The sequence below is a fragment of the Macrotis lagotis genome, chromosome 6 (assembly GCF_037893015.1).
Source record: "Macrotis lagotis isolate mMagLag1 chromosome 6, bilby.v1.9.chrom.fasta, whole genome shotgun sequence".
Taxonomy (NCBI): domain Eukaryota; kingdom Metazoa; phylum Chordata; class Mammalia; order Peramelemorphia; family Peramelidae; genus Macrotis; species Macrotis lagotis.
In genome coordinates, this window is record NC_133663.1 from 54,833,110 (window position 1) to 54,853,966 (window position 20,857).

The 20,857-nt window shown below is 36.0% G+C and overlaps 1 protein-coding gene across 2 annotated transcripts in view; it reads right to left on the minus strand.

Moving 5' to 3' along the window:
- Positions 1–260: 260 nt before the first annotated feature.
- The window catches only part of LOC141490850 (uncharacterized), a 48,605-nt gene continuing 28,008 nt past the window's right edge, over positions 261–20,857 (minus strand). For both annotated transcript variants that reach the window (XM_074191183.1, XM_074191184.1), the window contains 4 exons: positions 18,790–18,925; positions 11,072–11,178; positions 819–931; positions 261–429 (listed from right to left, as the gene is read on the minus strand). In XM_074191183.1, coding sequence (XP_074047284.1) covers positions 418–429; positions 819–931; positions 11,072–11,178; positions 18,790–18,925 — 368 coding nt within the window. In that variant the 3' untranslated portion in view covers positions 261–417. The remainder of the gene's footprint in view (positions 430–818; positions 932–11,071; positions 11,179–18,789; positions 18,926–20,857) is intronic.

The following is a 20,857-nucleotide window of genomic DNA, read 5'->3' on the forward strand; positions in this document are numbered from 1 at the left end:
TCTTGAAAATAGGGTTCACTTTTACTTAGGTTAACAGCATGATTACTAGTAGAAACTGAACTTGCTCAAAAGAAAGAGAAATCCCAGTATTTCCTTTGGAAAAGCAGTTTTTTCCTTTTTTAGGAAAAGCAATTTTTAATAAAAGTAATAAATGTAATGTCATTTAAGAATAAAGTTTTTAACATTCACAAAAATGACTCTTATTTGATAATATTTCTCAATGACATTGTCTTGATATATGATTTAATCTGTTTTACTGAATTTCCTTTGGAAAAATCAATTTTTTTATAAAAGTGACAAATGTAAAGTAACTTAAAAATAAAGTATTTTTGCACATTCATGATATGATGCTTATTTGATAATATTATTTCCTCTTTGACATTGTCTTAATATCCAGGGAATAAGTGTTATTTATATTCAAGTTTTGACCTGTGAAATAATGAAAAAGAAATATAAGCTTGTTATAAAGAGGCATATAATGACCACAATAAGTCAATTCATAATCTTAATCCCAAAAAATTTAGGTAAGTTTATATATATATATACATATATATATATGTATATATATATATATATATATATCCATAGTTCATTGATAATGAAACTGGGATGGCCTGAGATATGTTCCTAAACTATGGGAGTCACTATGGTCTTCCAATACAAAGTGGCAGAATGCCAGCTGACTGATCCAGTGCTGCCATTCTTATAATTGCATATCAACATCTTACCCCTGGTGTCTTTACCAGCTACACTCCCTGATTTTCCTGTGACTTTCCTCGTGATGATCTACTTACCAAAACAGACTATTCCTTGCTTACCTTTTTCTTTTTCTTTTGGGCAGAGCCAAACTTATTGCTGTTTTTCCAGATGGATCTGAAGGTATCTGAAGAAATCTGTGGGGTGACTATAATTTGTAAGCTTGGCAGTTTACCTCCAGGAAGAAAAAAGGAAAATATGCTGTTCATTTTCAGTCTGGCACAGCATCTAGTTATTTCTCTCTGATAGGAAAGAGAGGTGTACCCATTTTCCTCCCTTTTATAAGTGATGGAATTGAAGTGTTGGAAATACTGGGTTGTACTTCTGATCTGTTAACTTCTGATCATAGATTCTCTTCTATAACACAGTTGGCAAGTGGTCACCTATCTTTTGCTTAAAGATCTCCAGGAAGGTGGGCCCCCATTACCACTTATAGATGGCTCTATTGTTATCATTTTTTGGACACCTAGTCTAAATTTAACTCTGAGATTTCTATTTATTACTATTAGCTTTGTTCCCTGGGGTTCAAAAGAACAAAAGTAATGTTTCCACATATAGCCCCTTCAAAACCTTGAAGACAGGGAAGTATCCAGACCCTCTTGAATGAGGGAGCTTCACAGACTATCTGTGTCCAATTTTAATCTGAATAGAAATCAACTTTCTGATATCTCTGGTGTGCAGTCATTTAGTCTGAGTCAAAGACCTAATGTTTGTCCTTTGTTCTCGAAGAAGACCATGGCATCAGGGAGGTGAATTAGATTTGAGTGAGGGAAGCTGTACTAAGTCACTAGCCTCACTTTCTCCTCCAGAGTCATCTGGATCCAGTAGCCAGATAGGAATCTAGATGACTGGAGATGGCCCTAGATGAGAGGCAATCAGGGTTAAGTAACTTGCCCAAGGTCATACAGCTAGTAAGAGTCAAATGTCCGAGGCTGTATTCGAGCCCCCATCCTCCCGACTCCAAGACCAGCACTCTATCCACTGTGCCACCTAGCTGCATCCATAAAAGTCAAAGACCTACAAAGAGGGAGAATCCATGCTAAATAGCTAGGTGATAAAATGGATTAAGTCTTAGACCCAGAATCAGGAAGACAGTTCAAATCTTAACTCAGACAGTATTTATGTGACCATACCAAGTCACTTAACCTCCCTCAGCCTCCATTTAAAATGAGGATTAATAGGAGTAAGCTATGTGGTGGCAGGGTTAGAGCCGTGGTCCTGGAGTCAGAAGTGTCTGAGTTAACATTCGACCTCAGACACTTAATAATTGCCTAGTTGTGTGACCTTGGGTGAGTCACTTAACCCCATTGCCTTAAATAAATTAAAAAAAAATAATAACATAAAATGAGGATAATGGTAGTTAGACTCCCAGAGTGTGGTGTGGATCTAATGAGATTACATCGGCAAAGAATGCAGTTTGAAAATCTTAAAATGCTACATAAATGCTTGTTCTTATAATTATTCATTTGTAAGTTGCCCAACCCATCCTACCTTGGACAGCTCCAACCGGGATAAAGTTTTCCCTTTAATATAAAGAAACCTGATTCTCTGCTACCTTCACTTATTGTTCCTGGTTCTGCTCTCTTCGGTCAAGCAAACCCTTTCCATATAATTTTCTCTTCCAAATAAGAGTCACTCTTTTCATATAACTCTGGTTTTAGGGAACAAAGCAATTTTCACCAAGATGAATGATAATACATTTTAAGTTAAAATGTAACTTAATTGCTGTTGGGTGTATCCAACTCTTTCATGATTCTATTTGCGGTTTTCTTAGCAAAGATACTGGAGTGGTTTGCCATGACAATGAAACTGAGGCAAATAGTTAAGTGACTTACCCAGAGTCATACAGCTAGTAAGTATCTGAGATCAGATCTGAACTCAGAAAGATGAGTTCTTGATTTTAGACCTAGCATTCTGTCACTGTGTCACTTAGCTGCTCTAATCTTAATACTGTTCCCTTATCAATTCAAATAATCAATCAACAAACTTGTATCTAGAGCTTCATTTCTGGAAAATAATTTTAAACCAGATATTCTGGAGACATTGGAATTTAACAAGTTCAAAACAAATTCATCATCTTGAACAAATCTTGAACAAATCCATTCAGCTCTGATCCTTATCCAAACTTCCTTCTTTCTGTTGAAGCCATCACTGTTTTTCTAGTCTGCCAGGTTTGTGATCTTGACTTCTCACTCTTTACAATCCAATCAGTTGCTAAATCTTGCTATTTCTATTTCTATATCAAATCTGCTCATTGTTCCACTCACATAACTATTACCTTAGTTCAAGCCTTCAACAACTGTTGCCTAGATTATTGCAACACCCTTCTGATTAGACTTCTGTTTCAGCTCTCTCATTACCCCAGTTTATCTTCCACCCTGATATCAAAATGATTTCCCTTAAACTCAGATTTAACTTAAGATTTCTTCAAGCTCAAGGGAATGTACATCATGCTTAATAAACTCAAAATTCAACTGGTAGTTTCTTATTACTTCTGTGATAAGACATAAACTTTTTTGGTTAGCTTTTTTTTAAGTGTTTTTTTTTTTTGCAAGGCAATGGGGTTAAGTGATTTGCCCAAGGCCACACAGCTAGGTGATTATTAAGTGTCTGAGGCCGAATTTGAACTCAGGACCTTCTGACTCCAGGGTTGGTGCTCTATCCACTGTGTCACCTAGCCGCCCTTGATTAATACAATAATTCAGCCAAGACCTGAAAAGGACTAGAATGAAGATGATATTTGAATAAGAAGAGAGAAGAGTATGTAAAGGGGGAAATGTGGAGATAGAATCAATGAGATTTGTTGAATGATTGGTTATTTGGTGGCTTAGAGAGAATCAAGGATGACTCCTAGGTTCTGAACCTGGTTGACTGGAAGAGACATGCTGAATTTATAGGTTTTTTTAAAAAAATTATACAAATTTTTAAAAAGGTGTTTTAATTGCTTTGAATTTTCATTTCTAGTTTTTAGGTGAATAGTCAATAATTATCCTGTCAACAATACGGGGAAGGCCTGCAGAGGAGAGGGTTTATATATGTCTATGTAATTTAGAACTAGAATTCTTCAAGATTGGGATTTAGGAAGATCTATCATTTATATGAGCTATCTGTGCTCCCTTTTCCTGTATGGTTCCCCTTCCCCCATCTTTTCCATTCTTTGGATCTTCTCATATTTGGAAGCTTGCTTGCTGAAAAGCATCTCATATGCAACGGTGCTAATTGAGGCCCCCTTCTCTTTCCCAGTCAGAAATGAGAAAACAGTAAGATAGACCTGAGTAAGATCCTGCCCCTCCTTGTAAAACCTCTTCATTTCCATGGATTTGTAGTGTGTGTAATTTCAAAAGTAATGGAGAAAATGGCAGGAGGGCATCTCTTGCCTAGATCTCTAATATCCTTCCTCTTCCTGCCAGACTTGGACCCTATATTTCCTATTCCCTTCAGAGATCTGGTTGTATCTTTGTCTTTTGATGACAATGATGATTTGTGCTTATTCTCCTTCCTTTTCCTCCCCAATTCGTGCTGCCTTACCCCTTCAAGTACTTTCACTTGAATGAGATCAAAGGCACTCAAATAAAAAGGTTTATTGTATTTAGCATTAATACTGGTTGCTTTTTTTCTGTGGAAATTTCAAGGTACCCTTAAAAAGATGCAACAGGCTAAGGGTCAGGATGATCTACTTCTATCCCTTTAATTTTACTGATGTGAAAACACTATGCTCTGGAGAAAGAAAGAAAGCTCTTCTTGCTCAAGTTGATGCAAGTCTAAGGTCTCAATTCTTGTCTTCTGACTCCTAATCCAGTGTTCTTTTCACCACACCACACTGACTATTAAAGCCCTAAAAAGAATATCATAAAAACTTAGTTTGCCTAAGTGTTCTGTTTAACAAGATACTATATAAATGTGTGAGCTATTCTAACTCTCCTTAATGTCCTTCAATAAAGTAAAACTAGGCATGATTCTGAAGAAACAGCTTTCTGGTACATTCTTTCATTAAAAGCAGCCTATTAAAGAGTATTTAGTAGGCAATTAAGTCATTTCATTCTATTAATTTAGGCTTTATAATATATTTTTTATGTAGGTTTTTAATTGGTAAATGGAGCTAGGCTTATTTCCAAATGGAAAAACAGCAATACAGCCCCTCTTCTCTAAGCAGACATTCTATTTTCAAAGATGTCACTAATTATTTTGCATTGAAAATGGTACCATTAGAAGGAAGAGGTAGTATATTTTACCCATAAAAATCTATTTAATTAATATCATTTTGAGAAGTCAGTTCTTCATGTTTATTTCTGCAGTTTCGTTTAATTGAAATGATTTCACGGCAAGGCAAGTTATAGAGGAAGATAGAAACTTATCCAACATGAATAAATATTTTGTCACTTGAATGATAAAGAAAACGTTTTATTTCCCACTTGCTTCTTTTTTTTTTTTTTGCAAGGCAAATGGGGTTAAGTGGCTTGCCCAAGGCCACACAGCTAGGTAATTATTAAGTATCTTGAGACCAGACTTGAACCCAGGTACTCCTGACTCCAGGGTCAGTACTTTATCCACTGTACCACCTAGCAACCCCTCCCAATTGCTTCTTAAAATGGGTTTTACTTTTTGTGGTGGTTAAAAAAAACAGCTAGAAAAAAGAATGGGTATCTGTTATTTGGGGAATTGTGTTAAGTGAATGGAATGGAATATTACTTCACCATATTAAACAACAAACCGAAGAAATCCAGGACTAATCATAACAGTATTTTAAATTATAAGAACATTTTATCTTCACAACAGCTTATTGATTCTATTACTATGCTCATTTTACTTACAGGGAAATTGAGGTAGACAGAGGTTAAAGTGACTGACCCAGATCATGCAGTTAGTAAAGTGGTGGAAGATAAATTTTAACTTAGGTCTTCCTGACTCCAAGTCCTGTTCTCTATTCATTGTGCCAGTGATATGGAACAAAATAAAAAGAGCAGGAGCGAAATATATGCAATGAAATAATACAATAATAATAAGGTAATGGGGCAGATAGTGGTACAATAGATCTAGTGCTCTGCCTGGAGTCAGGAAGACCTGAGTTCAGATTTGATCTCAGTCACTTACTAGCTGTGTCTAGTCACCCCTTTGCCTCAGTTTCTTCATCTGTAAAATGAACTGAAGAAGGAAATGGCAAACCATTCCAATATCTTTGTCAAGAAAATCCCAAATGAGATCACAAAGCATCAGGCAAGACTGAAAACAAATGAACAAAAATATAATAATATTATAAAGAAAAACAACCCTAAAAGATAGCTAAACTCAGATTAATTACTAAAACTAATCTTGGTCTTGAAAATAGATAATGAAATTCACTTCTTTTTTTCCAACAAAGAAGGGAATTATAAATGAGGAATACTGACTAAAGTTTGGGGTTTTTTCCCCAGTCTACTTTGTTTAATAGTTTTGTTTCTTGTTACAAGGAAAGATTCTGTAGGCACATTTGATTTATAGGTTTTTTTTAATGTATACAAATTTTTAAAAGGTCTTTTAATTACTTTGAGTTTTCATTTCTAGTTTTTAGGTGAATAATCAGTAATTATCCTCTCATTGTATGGCTTAAAATACTGAGACATAAGCATGATATTTTGCAGTTCCAAAGGCTCACATTACAGTTATTTTCTGTCAAAACATATGAAATTTTACACTATAAGCTGATGTGCCTAATGAAAAAAGATCTATCAGGATTGAGAAAGAGTGTAAGATTTAAAGACCCACTTCACCATTTACTTATCAAGATGGATGTCATATCTGCCTTTACTACAAATTCATGACCTTTAAACTAAGGGGGACCCTTCACAGCACTCGATTCACCTGTTCTACCCTTCTTTCCCTTCTCTTCTGCCTGGACAATCCATTCCAGACTCTGCTCTCCTCTTACCTGCCATCATAGCCCACCCTCCTCACTTACTCCAGATGACCTAGCTTCTCATTTTGATAAGGAGTTGAAGCCATTCTTTAGTTGGCCACTACCTTAATTCCCTGCTTCCAGTTCTCAAAATTTCTCAGCATTAGAACTCTCTTTCCCCACCTCCTCTTTCTTTTTTTGGGGTTTTTGCAAGGCAAATGGGGTTAAGTGGCTTGTCCAAGGCCACACAGCTAGGTAACTATTAAGTGTCTGAGACCGAATTTGAACCCAGGTACTCCTGACTCCAGGGCCGGTGCTTTATCCACTGTACCACCTAGCCGCCCCCTTCTCTTTCTTTCAAGAGAAAAAAGGTAGCCCTCTTTTTTTGTTAAGGTTAATTCCTCTCCCTAAGTATTTCTACATCCATCCCATCCCAAACCCAATGCCAAGTTAAAATTACCTGGGGCAGGATATCACAATGGAAAACCTGCTGGACAAATGCCAGAGGATCTGGATTCAAATCCAAACTCTGGGACTTAACTACCAAGTGGGATAAATGATATTGCCTTTCCTTGCCCAGTTTACTCATCTGTTAAATGAAAGGGTTGCAGTAGATAGCCTCTGGAGTGCCTTCTAGCTTGAAATTTAGTGTCTTATGATACTCTTCCCCTCCTACCCATCCTCTCCCCCGCTCCATCTACCAATCCTGCTTCATTTGCAACCTTCCTGTCTCAACTGGCAATGTTATAGATAGTCCTAGATTACATGCTCTCTAGATAATGTTTGTCCCTCATTCTTGAAAGAAGATGGTTGGTGATGCTATGATAAGCACATGAATTGAATTTGGGTGAGGCGGAGGTTGTACTAAGTCATCAGTCTCACTTTCTCCTCCAGAGTCCTCTGGGTCCAGAGATCAGATATGAATCAGGAACCTGGAGATGGCCCTGGATGTGAGGCAATCAGGATTAAATGACTTGCCCAAGGTCACACAGTAAGTAATTATTAAGTGTCTGAGACTGGATTTGAACTCCTGTCCTCCTTATCCCAAGGTCAGTGCTCTATCCAGTGCTTCATCTAGCATCTGAGCTCAGGATATATAACCAACCATTCCTGGGATGGAGAGAAAGCTATTTCAAGAAAAGGGGTATGGTTTTTCTGAGATAACCAAGCAAGAAGACTAGAAAAAAAGAAATGGGGGAAAGATTATATCTATATCTATATCTATATCTATATATCTAATCTATATACCTATATCTATATCTATATATCATCTATCTCTATATCTCTATCATCTATATGTCTATGTCTATACCTATACCTATATCTATATCTAATCTATATCTGTCATCTATCTACATATAGGTAGACAGATAAGATATAGATATATAGTTAGATAGACAAATTAAGGTAAGTAGATGATGATAGATGGGCGTATAAATAGACAGGCAGATAGACAGAAAGACAGAAGGAGAATTTATTTTAGTATATGTGCTGCCGAAGCGAGCACAGAAGGAGAATTTATTAAGACTTGCTGTGTGGCACTAAATGCTGGGGATAAAAATACAAACAAGCGAAATATTCTGTCTTTAAGGAGTTTACATTCTAATGGAGAAGGGCAGCATATAAAGGGAAGTTAGAATAATTGGGAGAAAGAGGGAGGAGGAGGTATATGAGGTCTCATCATGGTATGAAGATGGGTGAGAAGTCCTAGAAAAATAATATCAAGGAGCAGCTATGTGGTGCAGTGGATAGAGCACTGGTCCTGGAGTCAGGAGGACCTGAGTTCCAATCCGGCCTCAGACACTTAATAATTACCTAGCTGTGTGACCTAGGGCAAGCCACTTAACCCTACTGCCTTGCAAAAAAACCAAACAAGAAAATAAATAAATAAACAAACAAACAAACAAATAAATAATACCAAGGCTGGCCTATTAAAGTCTGGAATGGTTTCAGGTTCAGAAGAAGAAAGCATGTATATACAACCTTTGGACCTACGGATTACTGTCACAAAGATCCTAACTGGGTTGATATCAATGGATGTAGGTGGAGTGATCCTCAGAGGAGAGCTTACTGAATGATGATGGGGAAGGAATGTTCTGGTGTGGGAGATGTTATGGTGCTATGGCAAAAGGCAACCAGTGCAGTTTTAGTGATCAGAGATGCTTTGTTTTCTTTTAGAGAATAGTACTGTTTTCATTAGTGACACAGGGAGAGTAGGAAGTAAAGAGAAGTAGGGTGAAGGGGAACATGTTAACAGTATAAATAGTTCCATCGGAGGGTGGTGTGACAATTAGAAAGTTCAAGAGTCATATTTTGGGGATAATTTACTACTTTTATTAATCAGGTCAAAATGTTATTAATAAAAGAATCTCTCTTAGACCAAAGAACCCTCATGATGATGGGCTCACAGTTTATGTGCTCTCAGAGAGTAGGTCCTCAGGGTGAAAATCAACTCTGATTGGTCAACAATCAATGAGAAAATAAATACTACAATGAGAGAGTTTTGTTGAACATCATTTTTAATAGGGCATAGCTTAAGCCACAAATTATTATGGTAATAAAGGATTGAGAATTGTAACTTTCTAATGGGATAGAGATTAGTTATGAATAATTAGGATAATGAGGATCAGATTTGCTTTGTGCCAGTTGGTTAATATTAGTAAGAAGATTGTGAGTTTGTCTCACCAACCATTGGTGGGATAAGACAGCATTTAGAGGCAGGATTAGTAATTACTATAAAATTGACCTGCGTGTTTTTACTTTTGACACACACTCCCTGGTGGATATTATTATTTTGCAATGGGACGTGTCCTTTCCTTGAGGAAATAAAGACCTTTCCTGCTCCCTGACTCAAGACTCTTGATTCCTGTGAGCATCTTTCATCTCACACACATTTTTGCTTTATTTTTATAAAATGAATCAAGATGAATGGATCATATGTATTCATCTTTTACTCTGTCATCCACATGTTGAATATTTGTGAGGCCTATGTTGCCACTCCAAGGACCTCTCCCCTCCTCCCCAGAAATTATCTTAGATGTAGAAAAGCTGCTTCAAAGAACTAAACCTAGGCAAAAGTTTTTAATCCATGGGTTGTAATATCAAAAGTTCAAATGAATGCAGACTGAATTTTTTTTAAACAATTAGAATTATAAAACCGACAACTGGAATGACACCCAGCAGGAGTTACAATTATGCAGTGAGACTAGCAGGCAGTGAAGCAATTTTACTAATTTATGTTTACTAATTAGATAAACTAATTAGGTAAACAGTTTTGGGGAAAAGGGTACATATATTGAGTGGATACCTCCTGAACATTTGAACTATTTTTGAACCCCAGGTCCCATATTGGAGACCTGGACTTTAGACATTATGTCTTGTAACTAGTTGCCAGCAGTGGGGTTTTGGGGGAATGCTAAAAATTCAGAAAATAGGAAACCCTGTTGATGGAGCAGAATTAAGTCTGTATAGTCATTATTGATTGATCACTGATGAGTCAAGAGACAAGCTCTAGGGCCAGATGAAGAAATTGGCTAGTTAACCCTTCTTTTTCAAAGGAAAGAAACAACCGTTCAAGTGCCTAGTACAATAGCAGGTGCTTTACAATGTATTACTTAATTTGATCCTCACAACAATCCTGGGAGGTAGGTGCTATTATTATCCTTATTTTATAGTTGAGGAAACTGAGATAGACAACGGTAAAGTGACTTGCCCAGGGTCACAAAGTCAGGACGTGTCTGAGGCTAGATTTGAATTCAGGATTTCCTGGTCCCAGGACCTGGGCTATCTTTCAGAGTTTAATAGTAGCCATTTAGTTTCCATGTCTTTGTTCCTTGCTCCCTCACTTCACCAGTAATTGGGATATCCTACTTTGTCTTCTGTGCTTCTTTTCTGACCGAGCTGAGCCAAGAAGAATCCTGACTTCCCCAAAATAGCAGTTATCTTATTCTCCATGCTATAGCAATGTCTATTATCAGATTCAAAGCATTAGAACTCAGTAATTAAAATACACTTAATACAAACTAGACTTGAACACAATTTTACCATTCTTTAATGACTCAGAAGAAACACCTTACAGTATTTTGGACCCAGAAGAAATGAATCTTGGACTCTCATTTTATATATTATGAGTACACTCCAGTTTTTCTACTTCTTTGGGTTTTTGTGTCTAAATAAACATGAAACCATTTTGTCTTTTTAGGATATTTATGAGGAGATTGAGCATAGAGGCTTTTGAAAAATGAAAGTGAAATAGAACTAACAAATGATATAATTTTGCAAATCAATAGGCAAGTCAAGCAAAATGGAGCCAGTTTATGGAAATCCTTCCCAACCATCTCGTGTCTCATTTTTTTGTAAGCAAAAAAGGTTATAAAATAATGGTTAATGCAAAGTTTTAAAAACAGAGGAATTTAATAGGATAAGGAAAGAAAAATACTCTACCTTTCTTTCTCTCCATTAATGCTTCCAATATATCAATAGCAGCAATTTCTCCCAGAACATTATTGCCAAGATCTATTTCCCTTAAGTGGTCAGAATATTTTATAAGACTGTGTTAAAAATGAAAAAAAAATAAAACTTGTAGATCAAGATATGGTTATTCATAAAATAGTGTTTAATTCTTTTTTGTTTCACCACCACAGTGTCCTCTTCCTCTATTTCCCCCAGTTGACAAATTGTTCTCCGAGCTGTTCCCTCTTTTTTTCCCCTTTTTTTTTCTTTTTGCAAGACAATGGAGTTAAAGTGACTTGCCCAAGGTCACATAGCTAGGTAATTATTAAGTGTCTGGGTTCCGATTTGAACTCCAGTCCTTCTGACTCCAAAACTAGTGCTCTATCCACTGTGTCATCTTGCTGCCCCTCCCTCTTTTTTCTTAAAAAATTGTTATTGCAAATTTAGCAAACACCAAATTAAAGCATAACAGTAGAATCAAAAAAGAAGATTACCTATAACATAGCAAACTTTTAAATTATGTGATAAATTCCACCTGTAACTTTCAATACTGCCCTATTTGTGCTTTTCTCTTGCCCTTCCTTACGTTTCCTTCTGAGGGCAAACAGTTTTCATATACAACTTTGGGAGCTAAACATCATGGAATGTAATCAGATTTACAATCCGATAGATTCTAAACCTGATGTCTTTCAAATTTGACCCCCAAATTAGAAACCCCACCAATCTTGCACAAATTATAGTTTTTATTAGTTGCATAATTTATGTAACTTTTTATGTTTCTTCTCAAATAGAATGTAAGCTTTTCGAGAGATTATTTTACTTTTGTCTTTTTGTCCTTGGTACCTAGAAGAATACCTGCCCCATAGAAAATATTTAAGAAATGATTGCTGATTGATTGAAATTGATCATTTTTCTTAATCCTCTTCTTTGTGGGATTCACTTTAAATTCATTTCTCCCTTCCTTCTCTTCCATCCTTCCTTCTTTTCCTTCCTTCCATCTTTTCCTTTCCTTTCTTCCTTTCATCCTTTACTTCTTTCTTTTCCTTTTTGCCTTCCTTCTTTTCCTTTTCTTCTTTTGTTCCATCCTTTCCTTCTTTCTTTTCTTTCCTTCTCTTCTTTACCTTTCCTTCTTTTCTTCCACCCTTTCTTTCCTTCTTTTCCTTTTTCCTTCTTTTCTTTTCTTCCTTTTTAATTTTCCTTCCTTTCTTCCAATCAACTTGAGAGGAAGGCAATACTTCTATGAGTAAGCAATTTAAAATGGGTCTTGGAGTCTGATCACATTCACTTATAAATTCAGTCTGTCATTTGACATTAGTTTTATATTCATGAACTTTTTATTAATTTTTGGAATAAGTCATGATGTTTTATTAATTATTAATCAACTTGCATCCCCAATCAGTCAATCAATAAACATTTATTAAACTCCTATTATATGCCAGGCTTTGAACTAAACCCTGGGGATAAAAAAAGAACCAAAAGACAGTCCCAAAAAGGAATTAAAAATCTAATAGGGAAGACAAGAAGCAAACAGGTATATACAAACAAGATATATATAAAAATATATGTATATATATATATGCATATATACAGGATAAAGAGGAAATAATTAATAGAGGGAAGGTACTGGAATTAACAGGACTTGGAAAGGTCTCCTATAAGATGATGGGATCTTGGTCTAATTGTAAAGAAGTCATTAAAGAAGCCATTAATTAACTAATTAGCTTGAACCTTCACTCCAATTTATTAAATATTAATTATCTGCAGAAATGGAAAAAAAATCCTTCTTCTGAAATAGCAATTACTCTTACTTATCCATAATTAAGACCATAGGTAGAGCTCTGGGCTTGAAATTGGAAGACTCAACTTCCTGAATTCAAATCTGGCCTCAGACTAGCTGTATGACTTTGGGCAAATCACTTACCATTGTTTGTCTCAGTTTCCTTATCTGTAAAATGAGCAAGAGAAGGATATGGCAAATCACTACAGGATCTTTGCTAAGAAAACCTCAAATAAGATCACAAAAAGTCAAACATGACTGAACAAACGAAACATCCATAATTAAATAAATACTATAATTACTTAATTTTTGTGTAATTTACTAATAAATAGAATTCATAATAAACATAAAGTCTTACATAACTTTTAACTCTTTTGACTAGTATGACTTGTGTGACCCTTCTCAAACCCTCAATATATTGGCAATATATTGGCACTTGACACCTCTTCACTTGCCTGGACACTCAAATCATCCAACTCATTTTAAAACATCCTTTCAATACATTTTCTTGGAATTAGTCCTTTATCTTTGTCTTCTCTTCAGTAATCAGTCTTCTAGCTCTTCACAGAATGCTCTTTTAGAAGACTTCTCTTTTTAGATTTTCCTCTTAAAATGTCCCTTATATAGTTCTCATGAGAAAGAAATCCATCCTCAATTTATCTCTGTCTGAACTTCTTCCTGAATCATAGATAAAATTCATGCAGTCTTCATTTCTCCCTGGGGGAAAAGACTTCATATGGAGTCACACACATTCTCATCTGTCACTTTCACACTCTCCCTCTCTATTCTGTACAAATTCACCAGTAGATCCTCAAGGATCAGAGACAAAGCTCATACTGTTTATCTCCTGATTCAGTAAGGAAAGGTACTTCAGATTAAACCATTTGCTCAACTGAATTTATTGTAAAATATTTTTCAAGGAACTTTTTCAATTTCTAATATAACAATTTTTTCTCCCAATAAGCTGTCTTATCTTTTGAAGTTACTGTAATGATATCTGAACTATTAGCTGGTTCTGAAAAAGACAGTAGTAGTTTCCATTAATCTCTACAATATAGACAATTGAAACAAGATTATTCTATTTCTTTTCTTTCTTCTTTGCCTAGTTATAAAGTAAAAATATTGAATAAGATAGTCTATAATATTCTGCCCTAACCTCTCCCCTTCCCTCCCATTCCTCCATCCTATTTCATCCTTAAAGGTAGATGATGGGAATGGATGATTAGAGCTTTCCACAAGTAGAAATAATTAGTGTTAAGAAATGGTAGGTGAAAAGTTTGAGACTTAAAATTAGGATGAGGAGGAGAGAATTGAGTAAAGGGGATGTTGGATTTATAAGAGAGAAGGGAAAAAACCACCATCCTTCCACCTTGATGGCTTCAATTTTGTTTTATTTTTTTAATTTTTTTTTTAGGTTTTTTGGTAGGCAAATGGGGTTAAGTGGCTTGCCCAAGGCCACACAGCTAGGTAATTATTAAGTGTCTGAGACCAGATTTGAACCCAGGTACTCCTGACTCCAGGGCCGGTACTTTATCCACTACACCACCTAGCTGCCCCTGTTTCAATTTTAAATAGCAAGATTCCGCCCTGTGCTTTCCAAACAATTAGTCTTTATAAATTTTTGCTCATTTTAATTGAATTTGCTGGAGACACTTTTTTAACAATACCAATATCACTAAAGATTTCTCTAGACTTTGAAAATGAAAGGCTCTGAGTTTTTTCTCTGACTGGTCTACCCTGAGCAATAATGAAGAGGATAAAAATAACACAGCAATGAAGACAAACAATCCTGGGATGAAAACAGCATCTCAGATGGTTGGAACTGCTGTACATTAACCCACACTTCCAAGAACCATCTTTCTTACTCAGTGTGACACAGCCAATCCAGTGGAGCATGTCCTTTCAAAGTGCTGGGAGAATGACAGCAATGTATGGCACCTTTTTTATGGGGCTGATGTGCCTCTGTATTAACTTATATAACTTGGGAAAATCCATTTTCCTTCTGAAAGATTGGACCTGCTTTCCATGGAGCTGCTTTTCTTGCCCTATTGCATTTCCACTATAAGTTCCATTTTCAGTCGTTTATGACTGTTCTAAAAGTGAGAAACAGAGAGCAGCTAGGTGGCGCAGTGGATAGTACACTGTCCCTGGAGTCGGGAGGACCCGAGTTCAAATTTGGCTTCAGACATTTAATTATTACTTAACTGTGTGATCTTGGGTAAGCCTTGCAAACCCCACCCCAAAAAACCCCCCAAAACTCTCCTTAGAATATCTTGTAATCCACATTTGAAGAGCAGAATAATAGCTGAAAACATGGATGTTGTGAACAATATTTGTGTTCCTAGTCAAAGTTTCTTTTTAAAAATTTTTTATTTAAGGCAATGAAGTTAAGTGACTTGCCCAAGGTCACACAGCTAGGCAATTATTAATTATCTGAGATCAAATTTAAACTCAGGTCCTCCTGACTCCAGGGCCAGTGCTCCATCCACTGCGCCACCTAGTTGCCCCAAAAAGTTCCTTTTATTTTGTTAAAAAAAAATTTAATTTAATTAAAATAATTTAAAAAAAATTTTGGTTGCTAATTCTTTCCCTTTCACTCATGGAAAAGGGGAAGCAATACAATATGTATTATACACATAAAATCATGCAAAACATATTTCCATATTAGCCATGAATCTACTAATCAAAATTACATGGAACTTTTCTTTAAAAGACTTCAAAAATACCTCAGAGAGAAAAATCTTAAAGAAATAAGGTCAGAGCAGATTCTTACATAGTCTTGTGCTTAGCCCATTGCCTAGCACAGAGTCAGTGCTTAATAAATCCTGATTGATTGATTAGCTATATCAAGAAAAAAAAATGCAGTACAAGATGTGTGGTCTCTGGGGGATGCTGGAGAGATGTGAGTCAGTCAGGGAGAAATAGAGTGATGGTGAGTCAAAAGTGGGAAGAGAAAGATGCATGACAGGCATGAGTAGGTTACAAGATACATGCAACAAAAATCACTCAAGAAAAAATAAAAAAAAAATAAATAAGAGGCAGATAGGTGACACAATGAATAGAACACCAGCCCTGGTTCAAATCCAGCCCCAGACACTTAATAATTACCTACTTGTGTGACTTTGAGGAAGACACTTAACCTCATTGCCTTGCAAAAACAATATATATATATATATACATATTCATATTCACCCATATATATATATATATACATACACATACACCTATATGTGTGTGTGTATGTGTGTATAAAGTAAAAATCACTCAAGAGAAGCCCCTTGTAAAGGATGATATCAAAGAATGTATGACCAGAAAAGTAGATGGGCCAGTCATACAGAAATAATAAGGCATGGATAATGAGTAGGCTAGCCTGTGCATTTCACATAATGTGCATCCAGAAAAAGAGGAAGGACCCCTAGCACATTGAGTAGACTCCTTACGGGGGCTCTCAGGGGACGAACAAGGTTTAACTAAGAAGAGAGGACATGGATGGCCTGTAATCAGTATCACTGGAGGGAGTACCCACAATAATAGACCACCAATTCATCAAAAGGTCATCAAAGAAGATGATTAATCGGCAGCTGAGAGACTATTGGACCTCAGAAGTTCGACATAAATCAAATAGGAAAGCACTTTATTGAGCTTTTTTTACCTTCAAAATTGGTTCAAAGGAACTAATATAAAATTTATCCAAGAGACTATTTTGCATGACTTACTAATTTCATCTATGTATTACTTTAAAAATAAAGTTTGGGCTTCCTTGTACAGTACGAGGAATGGAGGGTGCTTGGCTCCCACAGAATGTAAGGGGGGGTTGTTAGTGTTCATTACAAAGACTGGGACCCACCTGTGGCTGTTGGTGCCTATGTGCAGATAAGTGAATATGTGACAAAAGAAATGATCAGGACCAATCATTGAGCTGAGTAAGGTTGCCTCAACCAGCAATAAGGCTCCATACCCAGGGGTGATCAAAAACTTCGCTTCAACTAGTCAGGGGTTGACCTAGGATTCTTGCCCTTTACAATTGTGCCTGGGCAAGGAGGTTCATGCATATTGTTGTTCACTCCCTTGGGCTCATTAGTATAATCACAAAGGTGGGGAAACCACATAGGGGTGAATGTATCAATTAGATTGTGACCCTGACCAATGATTGGCATAAAGCGGATGAACAAGCCTTTCAAACTACATATCACACTGTTCATTCTGTGATTCATTGCCTTCCCTCACTAGGAGAGATGGTCCTTTTTGCAAAGAAGAGAAGTTAATAAAAACTATTTTAATCACTCTGGACTAATTATAATTACAGGCTATTGATAATATACAGTCAGTTAAAAACTAATTGAAAGGGGCAGTTAGGTGGCACAGTGGATAGAGCACTGGCCCTGGAGTCAGGAGGACCTGAGTTCAAATCCATTCTCAGACACTTAATAATTGCCTAGCTGTGTGACCTTGGGCAAGTCACTTACTCCTATTTCCTTAAAATAAAAATAATTGAAGTAAATGCAAAAATTGCATAAATAAATCCAGAGAAAATCTCCTTTTAGACATTTTTTCAATTTCATATTTCAGTAAATTTTTCTGAGTTTCTAATACTTGACTGAGTTGAATTTCAGAAGCTCTCCTTCCTCTTGATCATAAGAAGTAGACAAATGACCAAAAAACAGAGAACAAGAGAGGTATTAGAGACGTAATAGATCTATTAAAAAATCTCAGATAAACAAAAGCTGATCAAATGATATTTCTAGAGACTCTTCCTCCTCCTCAACATAACACACATGCCCCATCTTACATGCTAATCATAGGATAGAAATGATTATAGAACAAAATCTTAAAACTAGAAAGGACTTTAAATAGACATCATTTAGTTATTAAGAATAATAGCTAATAGAATAATAATTATTTAAATAGTTATTAGAGGTGGCTATGTGGCACAGTGGATAGAACAGTGACCCTGGAGTCAGGAGTACCTGAGTTCAAATCCGACCTCAGACACTCAATAATTGCCTTGCTGGATGACCTTGGGCAAGTCACTTAACCCCATTGCCTTAAATAAAAAAAGTAAAGAATAATAGTTATTAAGAATAATAGCCTACTATGGGTCAGACTCTGTACTATTTGAAGTTCACAACAACCTTCAGAAAGAGGTGCTATTGTTACTCCTTTTCACAGAAGAAGAACTTGAGGCAAACAGAGGTTAGGTGATTTGCTCAGGATCACAAAGCTAGAAAGTGTCTGAACCAAATTTTGAATTCAAATCTTCCTGATTCTAAGTCTTGTGCTCTATCCATGGTACCACTTAAACTGCCTTGTGTTTATGATCTGACAGTGGAACTTTGGATAAATTTTAGGAAGTGCATGAACTTAGATGGGGAAAAAAAGTTACATCTTTACTTTCACCAACCTTTAACTCAAATCCAGCATTTCTTTCAATTATGTAATTCAATAAAATGATTCTGAGAACACTTCCCTAAGCTTTATCAGATTACTGAAGGGGTTCATGGACCCCAAAAGGTTAAGCATCCCCATTCTAGTTATACCACTTTGCAGCCTCAGAGTCATCCCTGACCCTCCCTACACTCCGATCCCATATAGTCAATGAGTTGTCAACTCTGCTCATATTTCTCACACTTGTCCCCTTCTCTGCACCTACCACTCTTCAGCTACCACCTTAGTCCAGGTCGAGGAGTGGTCAACAACCACAACCCAGCAGGCTTTGAAAAATTCTCTGGGCATTTCCACAGGGTTGTATGAACTTGAGTTCCCTTTGACTTCATACATTCTCTATTGGACATCCCAGACTCCACCATAGAGAAGATGATTATTGAAAAGTTTTCCCAGAACTGCTGAAGATGATAGTCACAGTGAACCATGAGCATGAACTCAAATCAGGTATAAGAAGGAAATTTCTTCATGTTCCCCCATTGAAACTTACTATGTTAAAAGATGAGTGAATTCTAACACACCCCTTTCTCCTTCTTGCCCTCTTCCATCTATGCCATTATCAGCCATATGTAGCTTGATTAACCAAGTACCAGTTTCAGGAGATCTTTTTTTATTTTTCTTGATTCCTGCAAGGAAAATAAGGGTCTTTAAAAGGCAATAATTTCCATGTTTATTTATTAAATTGACTATATATTTTTTTGACGTGGTTTTGTCCCTCATTATCTATGTGTAAGCTTTGCCACCATCTTTAACCACTCTGATGAGGCAGTGTAGAGCACTGTATTTGGGATCATTACTAATTGACATTTCTCTAAGACTCACTTTCTTTACCTGTAAAATAGGAATAATACTTATGCTCTCTATCTCATAGGTTCCTTGTAGAGAAATCACTCTATAAACTTTAAAATGATATATGTGAGGGGCAGCTAGGTGGCACAGTGGATAGAGCACCAGCCCTGGAGTCAGAAGGACCTAAGTTAAAATACCACCTCAGACACTTAATAATTGCCTAGCTATGTGACCTTGGGCAAGTCACTCTTAACCCCAGTGCCTTAAAAAATATATATATATATAAAATGATATATGTGAGTAAATATTGTTGTACAGACTCATAACAATTTTAAATGCAATTTGCATGACAATATTAATATGCTTTAGTAAATATCAGTAATTATAATCTACATAAGCAAAAGCACTGGGTGAGGGGAGGTTCTTAATAAAAGAATTTTAAGAACAAAAAATTGAGAAAAGCAGATTTAGCTAATGACTACAATAGGCAAAAATTAAGGAGTCTTGTCTTAATTGCAGAAGATTTTTCAGTCTCTATGAAATCAGATCAAGAATTGGTAAACATTTAAGGAAATCCCTTTTGGTTAGGCATCAGCAACAGATCAAGTTCACCTTGGCAGAAGAGAAAAATCAATCTCTATTTGTTTTCTTTTGCCAAGATTTAAGTAAATGCTCACTTTTTAACATAACTTTCTTAAGTGACATTTTAAAATTCCCTTCCTCCTCCACCCCTCCTAGAAGCAATATGGAGGTTGTCTGCAGGGGATGGTGGTGGGGGGGGGGTCTGAACTCAGGAAAAAATGCTTTCTTTGATTAAAAAATAGACTTTCCCCTGAAAGAAATGAAAACTTTTCCTTTCATCTCAGGAAATGGGACTTTTATTCTCATTTATCCCCCACTCCCCAAATCTGGGAAGTATTTTTTTTAACTTTTTATAACTGTTTTCTTTGGATCTAATCTGCTTAAATTCCACTCAGCAAAGAATAGAATTTATTTTTAATTCAATTCAGCAAACTTTTACTTTATGCAAGTCACTGTATTAAGCTAGAGATACAAAGACAAAAATTAAATGGTCATTATCCTCAAGGGACTTGGGAGTCACTGAATTTTCTTTCAGAGTGAAGCTTACAGAGATCTAACTTATCTGTGCCTTAATTTTCCTATGATAAATTGAAGTTGACTAATTTTGATGTAGCTGCAGTGTATATAATGGTAGAAAATTATAGATTCTAACAGGAAGCTATAAAATAATTTTATCTAGAACTGTTTTCTCAGGTTTTTTGGTCTCAGGAACTCTTTACATTCTTTTTTAAAAATTATTTTTAATTTTTTCCAAATTACATGCAAAGATAATTTTCAGTGTTCATCTTCTTGTAAGCTTTTGAGTCCTATGTTTTTCTATCTCCCTTTCTTCCTTCTCTCCTCCCCATAGCAGCGAACAATCTGCTATAGGTTGTACGTACACAATCATGTTTTATATATTTTCATCTCTTTATACTCTTAAAAATTATTGAGGACCTTCCCAAGTGTTTTATGTGGGTTATATTTATTGATATTTGCTGTATTTTATTATGGCAACAGTTTTCAAAGTATACTAATATTTTATTTGTTTTTTCCAACTACATACAATGGTAGTTTTTAACCAATTATTTTTTTGGTAAGGCTGGGTTTTACAATTTTTCTCCCTTCCTCCCTTCCCTCCCCACTCCCTTTGACAGAAAGTTGATACGGGCTTTACATTTGCTACTGTGCTAAATATAGATCAGAAT